Source organism: Lissotriton vulgaris, chromosome 4_1 (assembly GCF_964263255.1).
Source record: "Lissotriton vulgaris chromosome 4_1, aLisVul1.2, whole genome shotgun sequence".
Taxonomy (NCBI): domain Eukaryota; kingdom Metazoa; phylum Chordata; class Amphibia; order Caudata; family Salamandridae; genus Lissotriton; species Lissotriton vulgaris.
This window is the reverse complement of record NC_141691.1, coordinates 553306454-553324559: the sequence shown is the minus strand read 5'-3', so window position 1 is coordinate 553324559 and position 18106 is coordinate 553306454. Positions and strand designations below refer to the sequence as shown.

The 18106-nt window shown below is 44.5% G+C and overlaps 1 protein-coding gene across 48 annotated transcripts in view; it reads left to right on the top strand.

Annotated features, from left to right (window-relative positions):
• The window catches only part of CLASP2 (cytoplasmic linker associated protein 2), a 1795600-nt gene that overhangs the window by 643978 nt on the left and 1133516 nt on the right, over nt 1–18106 (top strand). For all 48 annotated transcript variants that reach the window (XM_086964693.1, XM_086964694.1, XM_086964709.1 and 45 more), the window contains one exon: nt 8364–8456. In XM_086964693.1, coding sequence (XP_086820819.1) covers nt 8364–8456 — 93 coding nt within the window. The remainder of the gene's footprint in view (nt 1–8363; nt 8457–18106) is intronic.

The window sequence follows — 18106 nt, the reverse complement described above, 5'->3', positions numbered from 1 at the left end:
TTTAAGTATGTGTACCGAAGACAATCAACCCAAAAGTACTGCATGCGACTCGTCCAATGCTGTAGATCTGCGATGTTAAGAGGCCTCATTCTTAACCAGCCTGACCTCCGCCTCTACAGTTTTCTGGTTCTCCCTCAGTCTCGTGACCCATCACATGTACATGTACCAGAAATGGACATGGCTCTCGCGTCCGACCAGAGCAACCCCCTGTCTACCAAACAACCCACAATCGAGATGGAGATGAATGTGGTGGATGCCCTCCTTGCCCAACCCATTGCAGGACACACAAGACCGCTGGACCATGCATCTGAAGCCTTATACAGACATTGTGGGAGGGAGGACTGCCTGGCAAAGGTGAAGACCTGCTCCTGTGCTGAAACCCTAACCATTTCACAAGGGTCTGTTGGAACAGACCAAAGACCTGCTAAACCGGAGGGAAAATGACACCCTCAAAGGCAATTGGGCACCTCACACCGAAGGAGAGCGAATAGAGAGACTCACCTCCTGCCAGGCGTAGGAGGAATGGTCGTCAAAGCCCTCAGTGTCATTAAATGTGATGAGCGAACTACAGTACACAAGGCACGACCTATCCTGTCGTCCACCATGACCAAAATGTATACGTATGAGGGCCACAAACCACTCCTGCTGCTAGGAGTGATATATGTCATGGTGCAAAGCAAAGACAGAGACCCCTGCCAAATTCCACATTATCAAAGGACAGTTGGAGACCGTCGTGGAGTGCCACATGACTGAAGATCTTGGTCTAGTAATCTTAGACCTGACTGTTCAGGTTGCTCAAGTGGACAACATCATATACAAATTCGCCGATCTATTCAAAGGAATAAGATGTCTGAAGAGGCCACAAGTGAAGTTACACATCTACAAGCCGGTGAAGCCCTTGGCAATCCAGCGCTGCAGAATTGCACAGCTGCTTTTTGAACTGCAACTAGAGAAATTGGAGAAGCTCAATGTCATAGAAAAGGTGCACCCCACCACCCCATTGGTGTCCCTAATTGTAGTACTAGAGAAACCAAGGCAACCAGGCCAAATTTGGCTGTGCAGTGACGTGCCTATCCATCAAGGCAATCTAATGAGAATGGCACTCCCACCACAGGCGATATAATGGTGGATCTCAGAGGGGCCAGGTGGTTTTCCAAACTCTGCCTGAATGCAGGATACCATCAAAAGTCATCACCACCCTCCCAAGAGGGAACGGGAGCACATTCTTGTAAGATGCCAACCAGTGGGTTATTCCAGACAAGACTAGACTGACACAGCTCTGGAGGGTCAAGAACGAACTGCGGGCCATACCAGATAGGCTACTACTACGCCAGATCATCATACCAGCATCACTAGCTCAATGGGTGATGAAGGTAGCCCATGCAGGACACCAAGGGACAATGAATGTGAAAGCCCAACTGTGTAAGAAAGTATGGTTCCCAAGCCTCGAAGAGGCTGTTGACGACATAAGGCATTGCAGGGCATGCCAATAAACGAGTGTAGCTGAGGTCCCTGGTCCTGTGGCTATCAAGGAGCATTGCGAGTTGTCCTGGTTGAAGGTCAGTCTGGATTTTGCCAGTTTTCCAGGTGGCTGCTTCACAATAGTACTAATAGATGGATACTGTAAATAGTTTGTAGTTGAATTACGGAGTCAACTGTATTCTCCAAGTTTGCCCCCTACTCTAGAAGGTTTTTGCCCTTTTCGGCATCCCAGAAGAAAAAATGATATATAAAATGCCCCTGTTCCAAGGGAGCCCCATTAAACCTGTGCTCTGAAGCTATAGGTGTGTGTGATGAGTGTCCTGTGGCAATCCTCGTGTCCACACACATCTAACGCTAAATTCCAGTACTAGGAGGTACCTCTGTCCCACCCCCAAAAAGATGGATTGGTATGCGGCCTGAGCGATTGCCAGTGGCTGAGATTAATTCAAGCATTCCATCCATCTCCTTGTTGTTATTCCCAACAAGGCAGAAGGTGCCACCAGATCCGTCCCGCTCCAGATGTGACATCTGCATCCCTATATCTGCCCAACTCCATGTTCTTCAGGACTATTAATTTAGTGCACCTTCTTCAGGGCTCATAGTTTTATGTCTTCTTCAGGACTAATAATTTTATGTATCCTCAACGAATACCTTATTTTCAATTCTTTAAAGAGTCCACTTTGTTGTCATCTTTGTCCAATCCGGATGGAACAAACTTCTTCTGCCACCTTGAGTATCCCCGTATATTCAATGTCAGGTACAGTTCTTTGATAATGCTTGGTTATTGGTAATGGAGTGCCTCAATTTTTCTGTAGCGGAGTTCACAAATCATGGGTCTTTTTATATTATTATATGTGAGCTCAACACAATTGCAAGGGACTTACAATCTTAGGGTGGGTCCTCCTTGGAACCCCTCATTATTTTTTTAAATACGGCCACTAAGCCTGTGTTTCCAGCTCTGTTTGCCGCCATAAAAAACTTTTGCTCGTTGTAGTTCCCAGTGCAATTCTCCCTCTACAACTTTTCCCAATTCAGCGGGGGCTTGGACTTCCCCTGCCCCACCTCTCCAGCCCAGAGTGCTGAAAAAGAATGAGAAACGCCAGGCCCAAGTTGTTCTAGTGGCTCTGGACTGAGCAAGGAGAGTGTGGTACCCGGAACTTCTGCCCATGAGTGTTTGTCCTCCTATCCGGCTGCCACTTTGGGAAGATCTCCTGTCACAGCAGCAGGGCCGGGTCCTGTATCCGAACCTGCACAACCTGTACTGCCATGCATGGAGATTGAATGCCAACACTTGATGGCTTTTGATCTCTCTCCCAAAGTGGTTGATGTGATATTGACAGGCAGGCATCCATTTAATAAAAACAGTACACACAGAACACTGGGAAAAGTTTGTTGTTTGGGGTTCTCCCTGTTACATCCAGCACGTGGATGCAAACTGTCTTGGGTTATCTTTCTGCATTTTTACGTTTGCCAGATGAATCTTCACTTTTCATATCACCTAATGTGATGTATTTCTTGAAAGGGCTGACCAACATGCTCCTGCCATCACCTTTTGTGATGCCGCAGTAGAACCTTAATTTCGTTCTCACATACCTGATTTGCATTCCCTTTAAACTGATGCAAAACTGTTCTTTATGCCTGTTCACCATCAAAACTGAGTTCTTCGTTGCCATTATATCTCGAAGGGGACTGAATGAATTCCAGGTTTTGTATAGCCAATGGTCATACACATCGTTCTTCCTGGACAAATTGGTCCTCCAGACGAAGGCCGCATTCATACCAAAGGTAGTTAATATTAGTCAGTCAATCACCTTGCCTGCTCCAGTGTGTGACCAATTTTTACATGGATCAGACCAGAGATCATCATCCAGAGCAAAAAAGTGGAAAGGAGTGCAGAACCATAATCCAATGGACTGTCTTTTTTATTATGTTCTGCTATGGGCTCGCCACAAGGTGGCCCCCAGAAGGCTTCTGCTTTTATTCCACTAGAGTGAAAGCTGCTACCACTGCACGGCCTCATGTCCATAGCGGTTGACACTGTAGAACAGACGCAATTAAGGCAGCTAAGGCTCTTAAAGTCACTGGAACAGACCTATCATATTAGTTGTCTGCTCATGATATATTCTAGTGGATGGATTTTAAAAGTCGCAATTTGTCCCTCTACCATCAGAGGGTGGACCATCTGAAATGAATTGGCGTGAGAGTTGTGAGTCATTGAAGTCCAACTACATTGATATGGAGAACCTAAGTTGACTCTGAAATTTCACTGTATATAGCTGGATGATTTTAATAAGATCTATAGCAGCTTCATCAGATACATAGTATTACTTAAAGAGTAAGCAACGGACAAAGTGAGGTGGATTTACCGGAGTGCTAGAACTGTTTTTTTATCCGATTCTATCCACCGAAATGATTTGACGCCTAGTGGTTGTTAAATTTGGGAACACAGTTTTGCATATTTGAATAGAAATGTGCTTCTACGATGTTATACTGCTACTGTTTCCTACAGTTAACACTATTTAATGACAAATGTGAATGTCTTATGTATTATCTCTCCTTTTCTTTCTTTTTTGTATTTGATCTTGGATGAGCTTTTGCTATTGTTTTATTTAAATGTATTCATGTGAAATTTTATTCATTATTAAATTTGAATACGCAAAGTGGTTTTATCAATATTTGGCTCTTTCAAGACTTGCTGTATGCATGTATGTGTGGTAGCGTAATTGCTAGTGATAGTTGCGATTAATTAATGAAGGGAAACTATTTGAGACTAATAGTCTAAGAAGGAACCTTGTCTCTTGGAGTAGTGGTGCCTCTCTCTTTGCATGTACCTGCCTCATGCCAGTTCTGGATAGCTTCATGACTGCTATGTGGCGGTCCCTCTGTACATTCCCGAAGCACTATTGCCTGGATGGCCAGGTTTGGCGGTACAGGCTATTCTATAGACTCAATACCTGGGGAGAGACTGACTTGATATCTGTTCACAAGGTGAGGAATCTGCAATTATAAATCTGTATCAGAAGAACAAATTGCTTACCTTCCGTAACGTCTTTTCCGGATGAAAAAGTATTGAACTGCAGTTTCCTCTCCGATGCACCCTCCACCCATATATGTGGAATAGATTCATGCATTCTATTAATAAGATCTCACTCTGGATATCTGCTCACCGGCATATTCTGATTTCTATAGGCTTTGTGTCCGACGGCATGGACAGAGATCAGAAAAATCCCGAAGCCAGAATCCGGAGTTGGTGCAAATATAGTGGCCCCAATGTTGGATTAGGGTGTGGAGTCGCACACCACCATCTACTGACCTGTGAGGAAATTGCTGTCTACAGTTTTGAGATCCAGTATTAGGCCTGGGAGAATTTGCAAAGTCGGGAATCTGTGGTTAGATAGTCTCTACCAAAAAAGGATTCACTGAAGTTAAGTAGTTTATTTGGTTTATCATCACTTGCCTTACTTACATCACATCCCTCTAACCTCCTTTGTTAAATACTCTGATTATAGTCACTTGCTGTTTTGCCATCCTGGCACAAGAATGCCTGCTTAAAGTTTTAATCTTGAATCACCTTATTGCCAGCTTTCACAATAGGACTCAAAAGACACCTCTTTAGTCTGAAGAATCCTCAAGAAAAGTTGTAGCACTATCATGAAAGGGTTCATATTCTATCTCACCAACTGACGCAAGCTTGTGCAAATTTTTCCACGTCTCATTTGGAATACCAGGGCCACCATCCTCCCATCATCTTTAACCTCTTACTGGAACCCTTCGGATTAATTCCTGCAAACAGCAGCATCGTAAACCATCAGTACACAGATTATGCCTGCGAGAAAGTAGATTATTGTTTATGGTTGATGCTAGTCCACCTCAAGTACTAATAGTACTATCCTTGTAAGGTGTCCAGTAAAGGTTTCAGTAAATTAAACCTGAACTCTCACCGGTAGGTATGACATGGAGCAGGCAAACCTTAAGAAATTGTGTGATGCATTTAGAAGTGCCAAATTGCTAAAAAGTCAAAACACAATAAAAATCTCACTACAAGTTATAAAAGACATAGTAAAATTTTATGAACAAAATGACACCAAAATGATAAAAATCCAATGGAGGCAACTGGAGGCCAGGAAAATGGTTTATTTAAGGCCAGCCATGACGGAGCACTAGTCAGGGAGACCAGTTTTGTCCCGTTCAGACATTTTCCCCGAACTGGAAGTCAGAAATTCTCAGCGGGCAAGGCAGTAGTCTGAAGTTGAGATGGGTTCCACAAGCCCGAATAGCGTCAGATGAAGTCCTGGTAAAGCCATTGACTCTAAGTAGGAAAGCTCAGAGAAGGGGGAATTTAAAATTCTTGCCCAAGAAAGGTACCTCGCTGCCCAGATATTTTTGGCACTCTTGTGTGGTCAAAATGTCAATTTACAGGCTTAGTCACTTTTTGGCGCTCAGATTGCTCCACTGGGGCAAAGCTGCAAGCCATAAACAAACAAGGCTCCACAAGGCCCTGTACCCTTTCTTTGATGTCTCAATGAAATCGATTTTCTGCTGCAGGAAAACTCAGAGCTGGAACAGGTATCAATGGGTCAGCAGCAATGCAGGTTTGTTGCATTGAATTGGTAGGTTGTTGCTGGTTGTCCGTTGGTTCTCCAGGCGAACATCCTTGAAAATATGGATTCCCAGGTTTTGGCCTAACTAAGGCCCCAGGGCCCTAAGGAAACCTCTTAAAGGCCAGGACTAACTGAAGGAGAAACTACTGGCAGGCTGTAGGGCAGGTGTGCTTGGAACAAGCCAGCTGAGCTTTTCAAGAAAGAGGGTTTCTCATACCTTTTTTATCCCCTTAGCTTAATAGGATGTCAGCTAACTGACCTCTGAAGTCTACATCTCAGTCTTGAGTACAAGTGGAAACAGGTCATGCCTTTGGGTGCGGGGTTTGGTGACCTGACAGGTCACACCCGCAGGTGCAGTCTTTCATCTACCATAGGTCCAGAGGTGTTCTGGGCAGGGCACTTGGGGTTCCACATTTATGTCAAGTGGCCAATGTGTCTTTGGTGGAAACTCCCAGACACTCCTTAACCAATGAGGTAAAAGGCCCCAGCGGTAACCCTACCCACCATTTCTGCAGCACTGCATATGTGTTTACTGTAAAATATCCCAGACTTCTCCCCTCTATCTAAAACCAACATGGCAGAATCTTTCTTTCCCTGTGCTGTGCTCTTTCCGCTCACCCAGAGGCGTAGTTATGATTGGCAAACCATCCCTTATAGTCACTTAAAATCAGTTTTGGGAACAGCTCCCCTCCCACTGGGATTGGTCCCTGACTGTCTAGCAGAAAGCTAGACGGTGCAGTCACAGGTGTGAGCTACATCTGTCTGTCACAAGGTAATTAAGTACCTGGGCACGGCTAAGATAGCCATCTTGCCAGAGAGAGAAATAGCTTACCATACCCAAGCCTCCCACTGTCTGGGAACAGTACACATTTCATGACAGGGGAGCCATCAAGCTCCTGACACTAGTCACTGCCCGGAAGGCACATTTGGCTTGGGTTAGGAAATTACAACTTTCTAAAAGTGCCATTCACAATTTGGTAATCTAAAATCTGACTTGACCATTAAGTTGGATATTCGATTGATATTAAAATGAGCCCTTGGATAATTTTTCAAGCTATTCCCAAACCGAAGCTAGGCCTTATAAAGTGTTAATATTTCATCCAGTGTGTTCCTTAGTGAGAGCCAACCTTACCACATTGAAAAACGACTAGATATTTTTTACTGCCACGGCCTGTAAAACACAAGTACAAATGCCCTGCCTTTTAATACCATGTGATTGCCCTATGGGCATGTAGAAACTACTTTAGGTGTGATTCATAAGTATAAAACAAAAGGTTTTAGCCGGAAAAATGTTTATTTTGCCAGGTCGAATTGGCAGATTTAAAACTGCTTTTGCTGGCTGCAGGTGCAGTCCTGGAGATACACTTTGGCCGTTACTTCAAACATTCAACATTCAAGCCTTGGGTGCAATCTGGTACCATGTACTAGCAACCAATTAGTATGGTAAACATGCAAAACAGGAGTGTAATGAATTTTAACATGTTTTAGGGGTCAGAGCACATGGACTGGGGCCTGTTAACAATGCCCTAGGGTGCAGTAAAAACAAAACAGCAGCATCAGCCTATGATCAATATATTTGTTCTCCATGCTCCTTAATGCACAATATGATCACAGAGCGAGCCTGGGTAACTGGTGTCACTGAATTGGTGTCCCCTTTCTGCCTATCTAGACTGACGTACCTTGGTGTAGATGCATTCTGTAGTAGGTTTCCTATTTTGCTACTAGTGGGATTAAGGTTGAACAAGGAGTTTGGATTGTTATGGTGGGATTGAAATTAGCTAAGAGATAAAACTTGAAAAGACAACAACATTAATAATACCTGCTGATTTTAGTAATTCGAATATCTGTACACCACTATAACATATACTGTGTGACAAAACATAAAGTTCAGTTAATGGTTAAAGAAGCTGCATCTTTTAACAGCTTATCTATTAGTGATTGTGCTTCAGCGTACACTGCTGCTTTTTGAGGGAGTGAAACTCTGAGATTTACTACGCTAGTATTGTTTTGCCATAATCCCCAATTCACTTTTTACAAGTGAGAAACCCCATCCACAGCCGTGATTTAATTATTTTGTGGTAATATTTATAATATACTGAATGTTTTATTCTATAACTGATAAGTATTAGGAAATATTATGTATAGATATTCTTGTGGTATTTTAATGCCTTGTGGTCCATGTAGGGAAGATATTTTATTCTAAAACCAATAAATAGAATGTTAAAAAAAATAGTGCAGTGACATACCTTAACTTAGCTTTTTGTTTTGCTGCTGTTTCAGATCTATTCGAGTCGGGAGCTTGAAGAAACATTGAATAAAATAAGGGAAATTCTCTCTGATGACAAACATGACTGGGATCAACGAGCCAACGCGGTGAGTTTCCATTAAATAGTTTTTATAAGATTCTGGCAATTCTGCACTTAGCTATGACAGGTCATGTAACATTTTTCGGGAAAATGTTGTTAGGTTAATTTTGGAGTCATTTGATTTGTGTACCATCTAGCCACTTCTAATATCGTTTTGTATCTACTTTGATAGCTTTTCAACTTCCCAAGATGTTGTTTCTTTTTTTTTGGCATTTCCTTTGAGGGTGAGAAGAAATTGTATGTTTTAAGATGAATAACCTGTCAAGGGACGTCACAAGGCTTCGATAGCAGCTGAGCAAGTGTACGAATATTCTTAGAATAGACTCTTATTTGGAGGCATAGGCTTCACTGGTATTACAATCTCATTAACTGTTACTGCCTACCTAAAATGATGTCCAAAAAAAGAAATATATTGACATGGGATTAAGTGAGGTGAAACATCTTGAAGTTGTATGCTTTTCTTTTTCTCCTGTAAAATATATCGTATTTTTGGAACAGTAGCTCCAAATGCATGCAGGAAAATATAGAAAGAGAATGGGAGCAAGTACTATCAATCAGGGACTTTACTCCAAGGGAATATTGACTTTGTTTTCAGAGTAAATTAAGAACTGTAATCCCAATAAACATTGTAATACATTTTGCTGTAAGAGAGTGGATGCCGCAAAGTGAACACAAGAGAATATAAAATGCTAATCTTTTAAGTATAGGTATGAACTCTTTATACTTATTTGCTTATTGGTGCTGTAGTGTCACTAGTTGTAATCTATTGAAGTGGTCAAAAGTATTGGGTTTTGTGACAGAAAATAGCAGAAAAGGGAATTCAGGCTTCACCAGAAGTGTGGTGGCCATTTTGGTGAAAGACTTACTGCATATGAATCCTGTCAAAGACATTAATGTAAACAATTTTCTTATGGATACTTCTACATGCAGATTCCTCGCCTGTCCAATTGTCCCAGACACCAGACTAGATCTGGAAAACTTTAAAGCTCTTTGTTGCCAGTAGTGGGTGCTTTTGTTTTTTCTGGAAGTGATACCTGGTTGTGCCACCAAAGCCATATAGCATCCACGCAGGCATGACCGCTTCAGTTCCCTTTTTTCTGGATTTCGATGCAGATGTAGAGCTCTCTCACTCAGTGTGTTTTTGTGCTTAAGCTATCTTAAATTCTAACACTGTACATTAAGTACAGTCCCAGGATGTCTCCTCAAAGCGTTTGGCCATTAAGCCCTATAAGGAGTGAGAGGACTGATGTCCATCGCCAACTCTCATTCTTAGCTTCCTTCGTTCACACCAGGACTCTTACATCATGTGAAACTTGCTGAAGTATAAAAAGAGGGAGGCATAATTTGTCACGGTGCGAACCTGTGAAGATATAAGAAACAGGTGTCACTCCATGGCCTGCATGAGACCCCCCCATTGTCTCACTCCTTGAGCAGACAAAATAAGCAGAAGAAACATAAGAACAACTGAGCTTCTTCTAGAGATAAGTCACCCAGAAGCCCTCAAGTTCACATTGGATATCTATTCTGTGAGCTGGTGTTAGTACTTCTTGTGCCTTCCAAACCAAGCCTGCCAGCGGATTCACTCCCTGCACTGCCACTGGAGCCTGTGGTCGAATCGTTCCAGTCCTACTGACTTTCTGTGTTTCGCTCACCTTATCCTGACTTCCTGGACACAGTTTCAGAATCAGCGGCATGTCTTCCCACCACTTAGGTCATTTTCTCAAGGGTCCCATGAGGCGCGTCAGCACACTCATGTTCATGTCCTTCATGCTGCCTCTAGTGTCTTTCGGAGCCTACTTTTCAGCCTTCTATACTGGCCAGGCCCCTCTCTTCCTGCTGTTCAAAAGGTATGTTGTGCCATTGCCGCAAATTATTCCACTCGCAAGACCACTGTCACTGCCTCCCCAACCTTCTTGGACCCTGTCAGCTCAGAGTTTGCACAGCTGGTGGGGCTGCCGGCTCCTTCAGGATCAGCACATGAACACCTAGGGAAAAAGCACAGATCCAGAACAGAGGCCCAATGATTATTGGAGGAGAAGTGGTATCACCACTCTATCCACAATCTTTTGGAGTTTGGTTTTGATCCTCTAGAGGCCAGCAGGGCTACTGCTATCCACACCATAAGGAGCCCATAAGGAGCCCACGGATAAGACCTAAAGAAAAATACAGTTGAATTGAAGACAGTTGTGGTTAATGACTAGGAGACATTGGACACACAACTCTTTTGTCCTTCAGCGGATTATCTAATGATTGTTCAAAATTCTAAAATTGGGAATGATCGTAATTTCTTGGAAATATTATGTTTTGGCAAGGATTGTGCAGTATTTAAAATACATGATGACTTCCTTGATAAATGTTGATACCTATATGAGTAAATAACTTTACATTCATGATATAAGTCAAGATGCTGTGTCTTATATAATAAAGGGGTACAAAAGGGGTTGGTGATGGACAGAGCCTCTGAATCAATCAGACACTCACACCCAGTCAAGAGATCTGGGTTTAATCCATCACCGTTCTTTAGCCCACTCTGCCACCCCAGTTCAGACATGGCTATATGCAAATCAGTCTGACCCTGTGCCTCATGGGAACAGTGCAGCCCGAACTGCCAAGCCATGTCTTCCCTGGACCGGAAACAAGCCTCCGAGGACCGGTTTTTGGCATTCCAGCCGTCTTCAGCCTATATAATAAAGGGTGCGCAGAAAAGCGATCTGTCTAGGTCATCAAAAATGATGAAAGTTTCTTAGATGGATAATAATCTCTCAATAACAAACGAGGTGCTATTGTCTGAACAATGCTTTTTTGATCTAGTCTTCTAGAGCTAGCTTTGTTTTGTACAGTATTTGCTTGTAGCCCATGCTCTAGAGGGGTATATGGGCTCAATGCTGTAGTGTTTCTGCTTCAGAAGGATTATAGGCAGGTTTGCTGCTTTTGAGGATTTTAGAGCTTCATCAGGAAAGGCAGCGAGATTCAGAAGCGGATGATTTTCTGTGGGACCATACTGTTCATCAAGATCTGTGCACTCTTGTCAAGAATCTGCCACTTAAGGATATTAAAGCATTCCACCAAGCTGTAGGCTGTTACTTCATCATAGCTTCTCTCCTGGATGTCTTCTGGACTACAACATAGACTTTGGTCCCTACCTTCACCAGGCATTATTGCTTTGACTCTGAAGTTCTCAAAGATAACCATTTTGCTAGATCTGTTCTACAGGAGTTGCTGTTTCGATTATGTTTTCTGACCCACCACCTTGTAGGTAATGCTTAGTTATTGATTAAAGAGGTTAAGAAGATGCAGGAAACAGTTATCCATCAGAACCAAGCTACTGATGTTCAATAACAATCTTTCTGGTTGATAGTCTTACCTTCCCACATATTCCTTACTGATACTGCCCAATTTCCTGATGTGAGAAGAGGTCCGGCGACTTATATTGAGGTCCCAGGTCAATGTTGGTACACTGCAAATTCTCCCAAAATCACCAGCTTCATCTTCTCCTCAAAATGGCATTAAAAAGGATGAGGAACTTGTGTCTGAGTGGTAGCCATTACTAGTTCCTGGATGCTTAGGTTATCTAACAGAGGTGTCCTTTGGGAGGAAAGTACCATTAGTTCAAAAACGAGTGCTAGTACTTGGCACAACAGACAATGCATCAGTAAGTGCCCGTCCTGGGGATGGTAGGCTGTGACAGAGATGAAGGGTGATGTGCTGTAGTCTATGTATTTCCCCACTGTCCAGACCATCACAACCCATGTCTTCCTGTTTTATGCTCTAATATTAGGGTAGGCCATACATGTCCTCTTTGTATCTAGTTCTCCCCTGCACTGATAGGCCAAACTCCAGTCAAAACCCATATGTGGGATAAACAGCTCTGTATCAATGGAAGGAGAGTGGCACCACTTACGGTCCAATATTAGCTTGATAAAGACCTGCAACAAATGTCTATGGGTCAACATCACAAATCCTACGTCCTGTGTCCCTCAGCTACCACCCAAAAACATATTATCTCTCATGGAAAGATGCTTAAGATCTCAATTTCAATTTAGTCATCCACTCATGGTCAAGACATTTGGCTCTGACTCAGTTGTTCTCCTTGATTCAATCCCCATGTTACTTACTGTCTCTTTTAATGCCCCCGTGGGATTGCGGGCCAGATAAACAGACACAGAGGCTGTATGTAATGAGCAATGGTGCAAGTATTATTGAAAATATTTGGGGGTCACAAAGGTGTCATCTTCTTTTGTCACAATGTCTTCCTTCTGGCTGCTCTGGTTGGTATTTACAGTCATCTTAGCTTGGTCTTCGGAGTCCTGTGAGCTTCCCCGGAGGCTCATAAAGAGAGAAGAAAAAGGGAGCCGTCAGTTGCTGTGGGGCAGTAGGGTTGGAATTAGTTGTATACCCTTCACCACATCCGACCGGTGTCGCAAAAAGAAAAATAATGAATGACAACAAAAAAAAGTGGGGTGCTTTATAATGTAGAGAAGCCAGATGACACTTGACAGCCAGGAACACACTATAGCAGACCTTCCTTGCGTGTTTGCTACGGGAGTAAAGTGGTTTGTGCAGTAGAACACCCTGACCCAGCATGCCCTAGTTGTTTCTGTGAGCAAAATAATAGGATAATAGGGTAAAAAATGAGGGGGGTGTCCTGGGACAGTAGTGCACTTTAGCAGATGCTTATTGCTTGGGTTCTCTACCCGCTATATCCGTAACCCTCCCACCATCCTCAGTCCCTTCCCCTTTTTCTCCTGGTTCACGAACACTCACCGGCTCCACCGCTACTCTCCTGAGTTTTGCCCGCTCTTCAGCATCCTTAGGTGGGCTCCACCGTTCCTCTTCGTCCACCAATTTCTCTCCGTCTTCCTCTCCAATACCACTTGCTGCTTTCTCCAAGCGCCGGGCTTCCGCAGACTTCTGAGGGTTTGTCCTTTTTCACCCTCTGTGGGTGACTTCTCCTGGGGTTGGCTCCTCCCACTTCCACTGCATTGCCTCACTCTCACCCTTCATGTGTGGAGAGAGGACAGGTGGGTGGGGCTGTTCTCTTAGTTGGCGCACCACGGAAGTCACACATCTGTGTCCGTTCCTCGGCGTGAAGACTGCCTCGGTCATAACAGCCCGAAGGGACAGGTAAGAGATTGGTCCCGTTCCCCCATACCCTTTCCCTTGCTGTCCTTCTAGTAGAGTTCTGTTCTTGGGGATATCGTGACAGATAGTCTACGTTCGCCTGGTCTATCCTTTTTCAATGTTTGATATGGAACCTGAATGGCTGTAGGGACAAGAACCATCTCAGAACCCTTTCATTGTTGACTTAATTCCGGCCAACCATTCCAAGCTTTTTTTTCTATGACGCAATACCAAAGGGGGTGATGGATGGAGCGTTTGAGCAAATCAAACACTCACCCCCACAGGGCTCGACAAATCCACTCGACCGCTCGCATTTGCGAGGTAAATTTTAGGAGGTCACGCTATTTTTAGGTCCTACTTGCCCTTTCTGGTGAGTAGGAAAACATACTAACTTTTGTCCTCTGTCTCTGAAAGCGGAGCAAATGTGACAAGATAGCAAGATTTAAAGGCCTTTTTATTGCTCACAAAGCAAATGAGCAATAAAGATGCCTTTAAATCTTGTTATCTTGTCACATTTGCTCCGCTTTCAGAGACGGAGGTCAAGTAGGTTACTGTTAGGTCAAGGAGATTTTTCAAGGTACTAGACCTGCAGGACTAGTACCATTTTTCAGATTTTTCGAGCCCTGCCCCCAGTCAACTGATCTGGGTTTAATCCATCATCATTCTTTAGCTCACTCCAGCACCCCAGTGCAGACATGGCTATATGCGAATCAGTCTGACCCTGTGCCTCATGGGAACAGTCCAGCGCCAAACTATGACAGCATAGTTTCTCTCCCTGGGGAACAGTTTACGGCTAATGTATAGTATGGGTCTCTCTTCTCCCTGGTTGTTTTTCTGAGATAACACTGCCTGGCGCCCTTGATCCGAGGCTTCTGTCTGTAGAATGAATGAAAGGGAAGGTATAATCAGGGCTGGCCAAAATGGTGTCGGAAGTGAGGGAAGTTATTACTAAAGGAGTGCGCCGTTCTAATGCGGCCTCTGCTTTCACGCTTTTCTGAAAGAGTTCTGTAAGGGGGGGGCGCTGTCTGTGAGAAGTTAAGTATGAATTGTCGATAATATCCGAGCAAACCTAAAAAGGCTCTGAGGTCCCGCTTTGTTTTGGGCAATGATATCTGAGCGATGGCTGCGAGTTTGTTATTTTGGGGCCTGATTATTCCCTCCCCCAAAATAAAGTCCACAGTCCTGGTGGTGGTGCTAGAGAGCAGTTGCAACGCCGCAGCAGCTGAGGACGAAAACTGCGAGCAGCCGTGTGGTGCTGCGGAGCACTGTGGAGCCCTGTGTCCAAGCCAGAGCCCAAGCTGGTCTAACCGGGTGGACCAGCGGAATAGTGGTAGCGGCCCCCTGACTCCCGGTTACCGGTGTCTAGCATCTGGCATCAGGGCGGCGGCGGCGGCTTCCAGCGGTGGCTTCCAGCAGCCAGGTGTGGTGAAGACGGGTGGGTAGAAGAGTGAGGACAGAGAACGCTCCTCGCTGCCCCCTGCCCCGCCTTGCCTTGTACAGCCTGCCTCGCATCGCTCTTGCCCTTGCTGCAGCCTGAAGCGTTCAACAGGACCCAGCGGGACTCAGGCGAGGTCTATTCAGCAGGTCGCCTCTGCTCTCCACTCTGCATTTCTTTATTTACCGCCCAGTACTTTGCGCACATTGCTCAAAATGACAAGGGATTCGATAGACAGCCTCTGCGCTTGACCCTCGGCTCCAGCATCCGCGACAGCTTCAGTTTCGCGTCTGCTCCCGTTCCCCTGCCTCCACCCCGGTCTTACCGCCTGCTACAGTAGGGGACAGCAGTAGGGGACAGCAGGGGGAAGAGGGGTGTGACGGCTGTCTCTCTGAGGAGCCTGAGAACTTTTGGGCGGCATCAGCGAGCATCACCGGGAGGAAGAAGGAAGAAGGAAGGAAGCTTTTCTCCGGTTCAAAGTTTTCCGCTCGCTGATCTTTAAGCAGCAGGACAGAGAACCAACAGTGGAACACGTGGTGAGCCTTTGATCTTTTGACCTCTTGGACCCTGAGTCTTGTCCCGTTCAAGAAAGGAGAAACTCTTGAAGCATCCCCTAGCAGTGACTTAAGGCAAACTCATGAGGTCCGGTAGGACTAGGGGGTCTCTGGAGCCAAAGATGAAATCAAAGGCAACAAAAGGAAAAAAACTAAAAACACAACACACCTAAGCGCAACTCCCGGCATTGAGCCGAATCTCATTACAACAGAGCAGGAATCGGTCATGATCCCTGAGATCCATGAGACGGCAGCAATAAAACCGCAAGCCACGAAGATGTGTTACCAACCAAAGATCTACACAAAGTTCAGCTTTCTAAGGGACGCGGGTTCAGCCATCTTCTCGTGCAACGATCACCTGCAAGGTTTGCAAACCCCACTGCTACCGTTGCCACCGCTACCATCACTTCTGCCACCACCAATGCCAGCAATGACCACAAGCCCTCCTCCCCCACAAAAACCTATGGCACAACTGCATCAAGGCGGGATCTCGAGGCACAGAAACATTAGCACAACTTAGAGGACCCCACTGTAAATGAAAAGCCCCATGATTCTATCTCCAATCTGCAATCACCTCCTGCCCACCAGGCAGGACAGGAAATATGCAGCCTGAGCATCACCGAGAGGACCCCACTGGCTGAACTCATAATCGACGAAAAACTCCAGCAGCATTACACTTAGGTGACAAAGCAGGCAATTGGCCATTTCAAAGGGTACCTGGGGCCGCTCCAACCTCAGAAGCAGCAGTTTTCTCCAAGGAAACATATCTCAGCCCTAGGCCGAGCATACAAACAACGAGCCACTGTACACCTATCATGTCGGCAAACTCAACAACTGGAAGCGTAATGCCTGGCAGTGCTCTACCACTTACAGATTCGGAGGTCCATGGCCTAGCTGAAGTACTGACCAAATCAGGAAGGTTGGGTGAAGGTGCTCAGGACCCAAGTCAGGAAACCGATGGCAGGGCAACGGTGTCTTATCTTAACACACTGGAATAGGAAGATATGCTTGCAACCTACAACCCAGAGGACAATGAGCACCTCCACCTTCACCCACCCCTGGCAGCTAGCAACACCAACAATATCCACAATAGAAACAAGCATTGGAAATGCAATATGTCTCGCATTAGGAAAGTTTGAGCTATTATTCTTATAAATGACAATTTTTTTATTTATGTGTTGTTTTTTAAAATAGCTAAGTTAATAGCTTTGTCATTTACAATGCCAATAGTTATAACTTTTGCAAATGTGACACCTATAGCATTTGTAATGCAACATGTTTTGTATTTACGTGACTTAGATGTATCGATAATACAAATAACAATGGCTTTTAATTTTTTTAAAAATAATTAATACTTAAATTATTTATTTAATTAGTAATGTCAATAGCTTAAACTTTTCTAAATAACTTTTGTGAAGATTATGTTCAGTGTTTTTTATTGTGACGAAAATCCAAGAACAGAAGTGAAATATTAACATCGTAATAAAGCTTGAAAGCTTGAAAACAGCTTGAAACATTGAAAGAACATATTTGAACCAGTGATGCTGTGGTGGTGCTGAGTGGGAGATGGGGAGAGGGAGAAAAAGGAGAGCAGGGAGAGGGAGAGGGGCTTTAATCAGTTGGTACACAGAGCTGCGCAGTATCATTGGGTGGACATGCATACAGACACAGTAGAGGAAGACTTCCTACTAGATACATTTGACAATGCACAAAGATCCTCATCCATTTTACCCATGCTCAAAGGAGTGATTAAGCATGCTCCTGAGGTTTTCAAAGACCCAATTAGAATACGGATCATTAACCCACGAATAGAGAAGAAATATAAAGCTGCACCTTCAGATCCAGCATATATTAAAGGACCAGTTCCACTAGACTCGCTTGTAGTTTCAAACGCACGCAAAAGGGCTAACTCACATACGTCAGGTGGGGCTCCTCCACCAGACAAAGAGTCTAAACTCTTTGATGCGTCAGGAAAGAGAACTGCCTCCCAAGCGGCAAAATATCGCCAATAAACAAGCATTATTGGCACGTTGCGACAGAGCACACTATGAAGAATTAGAGTCACTGATGCAGCACCTCCCTGATAAGTACAAAGATAGAGCTAATAAGCTTATCCAAGAAGGGAAAAATATTACCAACACCTCAATTTGTTGTGCACTTGACGCAGCAGACACTGCCTCCAGAGCAGTTAACACAAGTGTTTTGTTGCGTAGACATGCCTGGCTACGCATATCAGGTTTTAAACCTGAAGTCCAGAGTGCTATACTCAATTTGATGAGCAACACTTATTTGGACCCAATGTAGGTGTATCCCTCCCACACGTTCATTTTGACGCTCATCCTATAGAGGTACCAACAGGGGATACGCTTCAGACACACCTTCCACCTCGTACAAAGCCCCCACACAATATACATATAGTAAGGGCTACCAAAGGGGTGGTTACAGAGGTAACAACAACAAGGGCAGAGGCAAGAACAACAATTCCCGCTCTGCCTCCACCCCTACCCAATGACTCCCCTCGCCCCATTCCGCTTCTGTCGGGGGAAG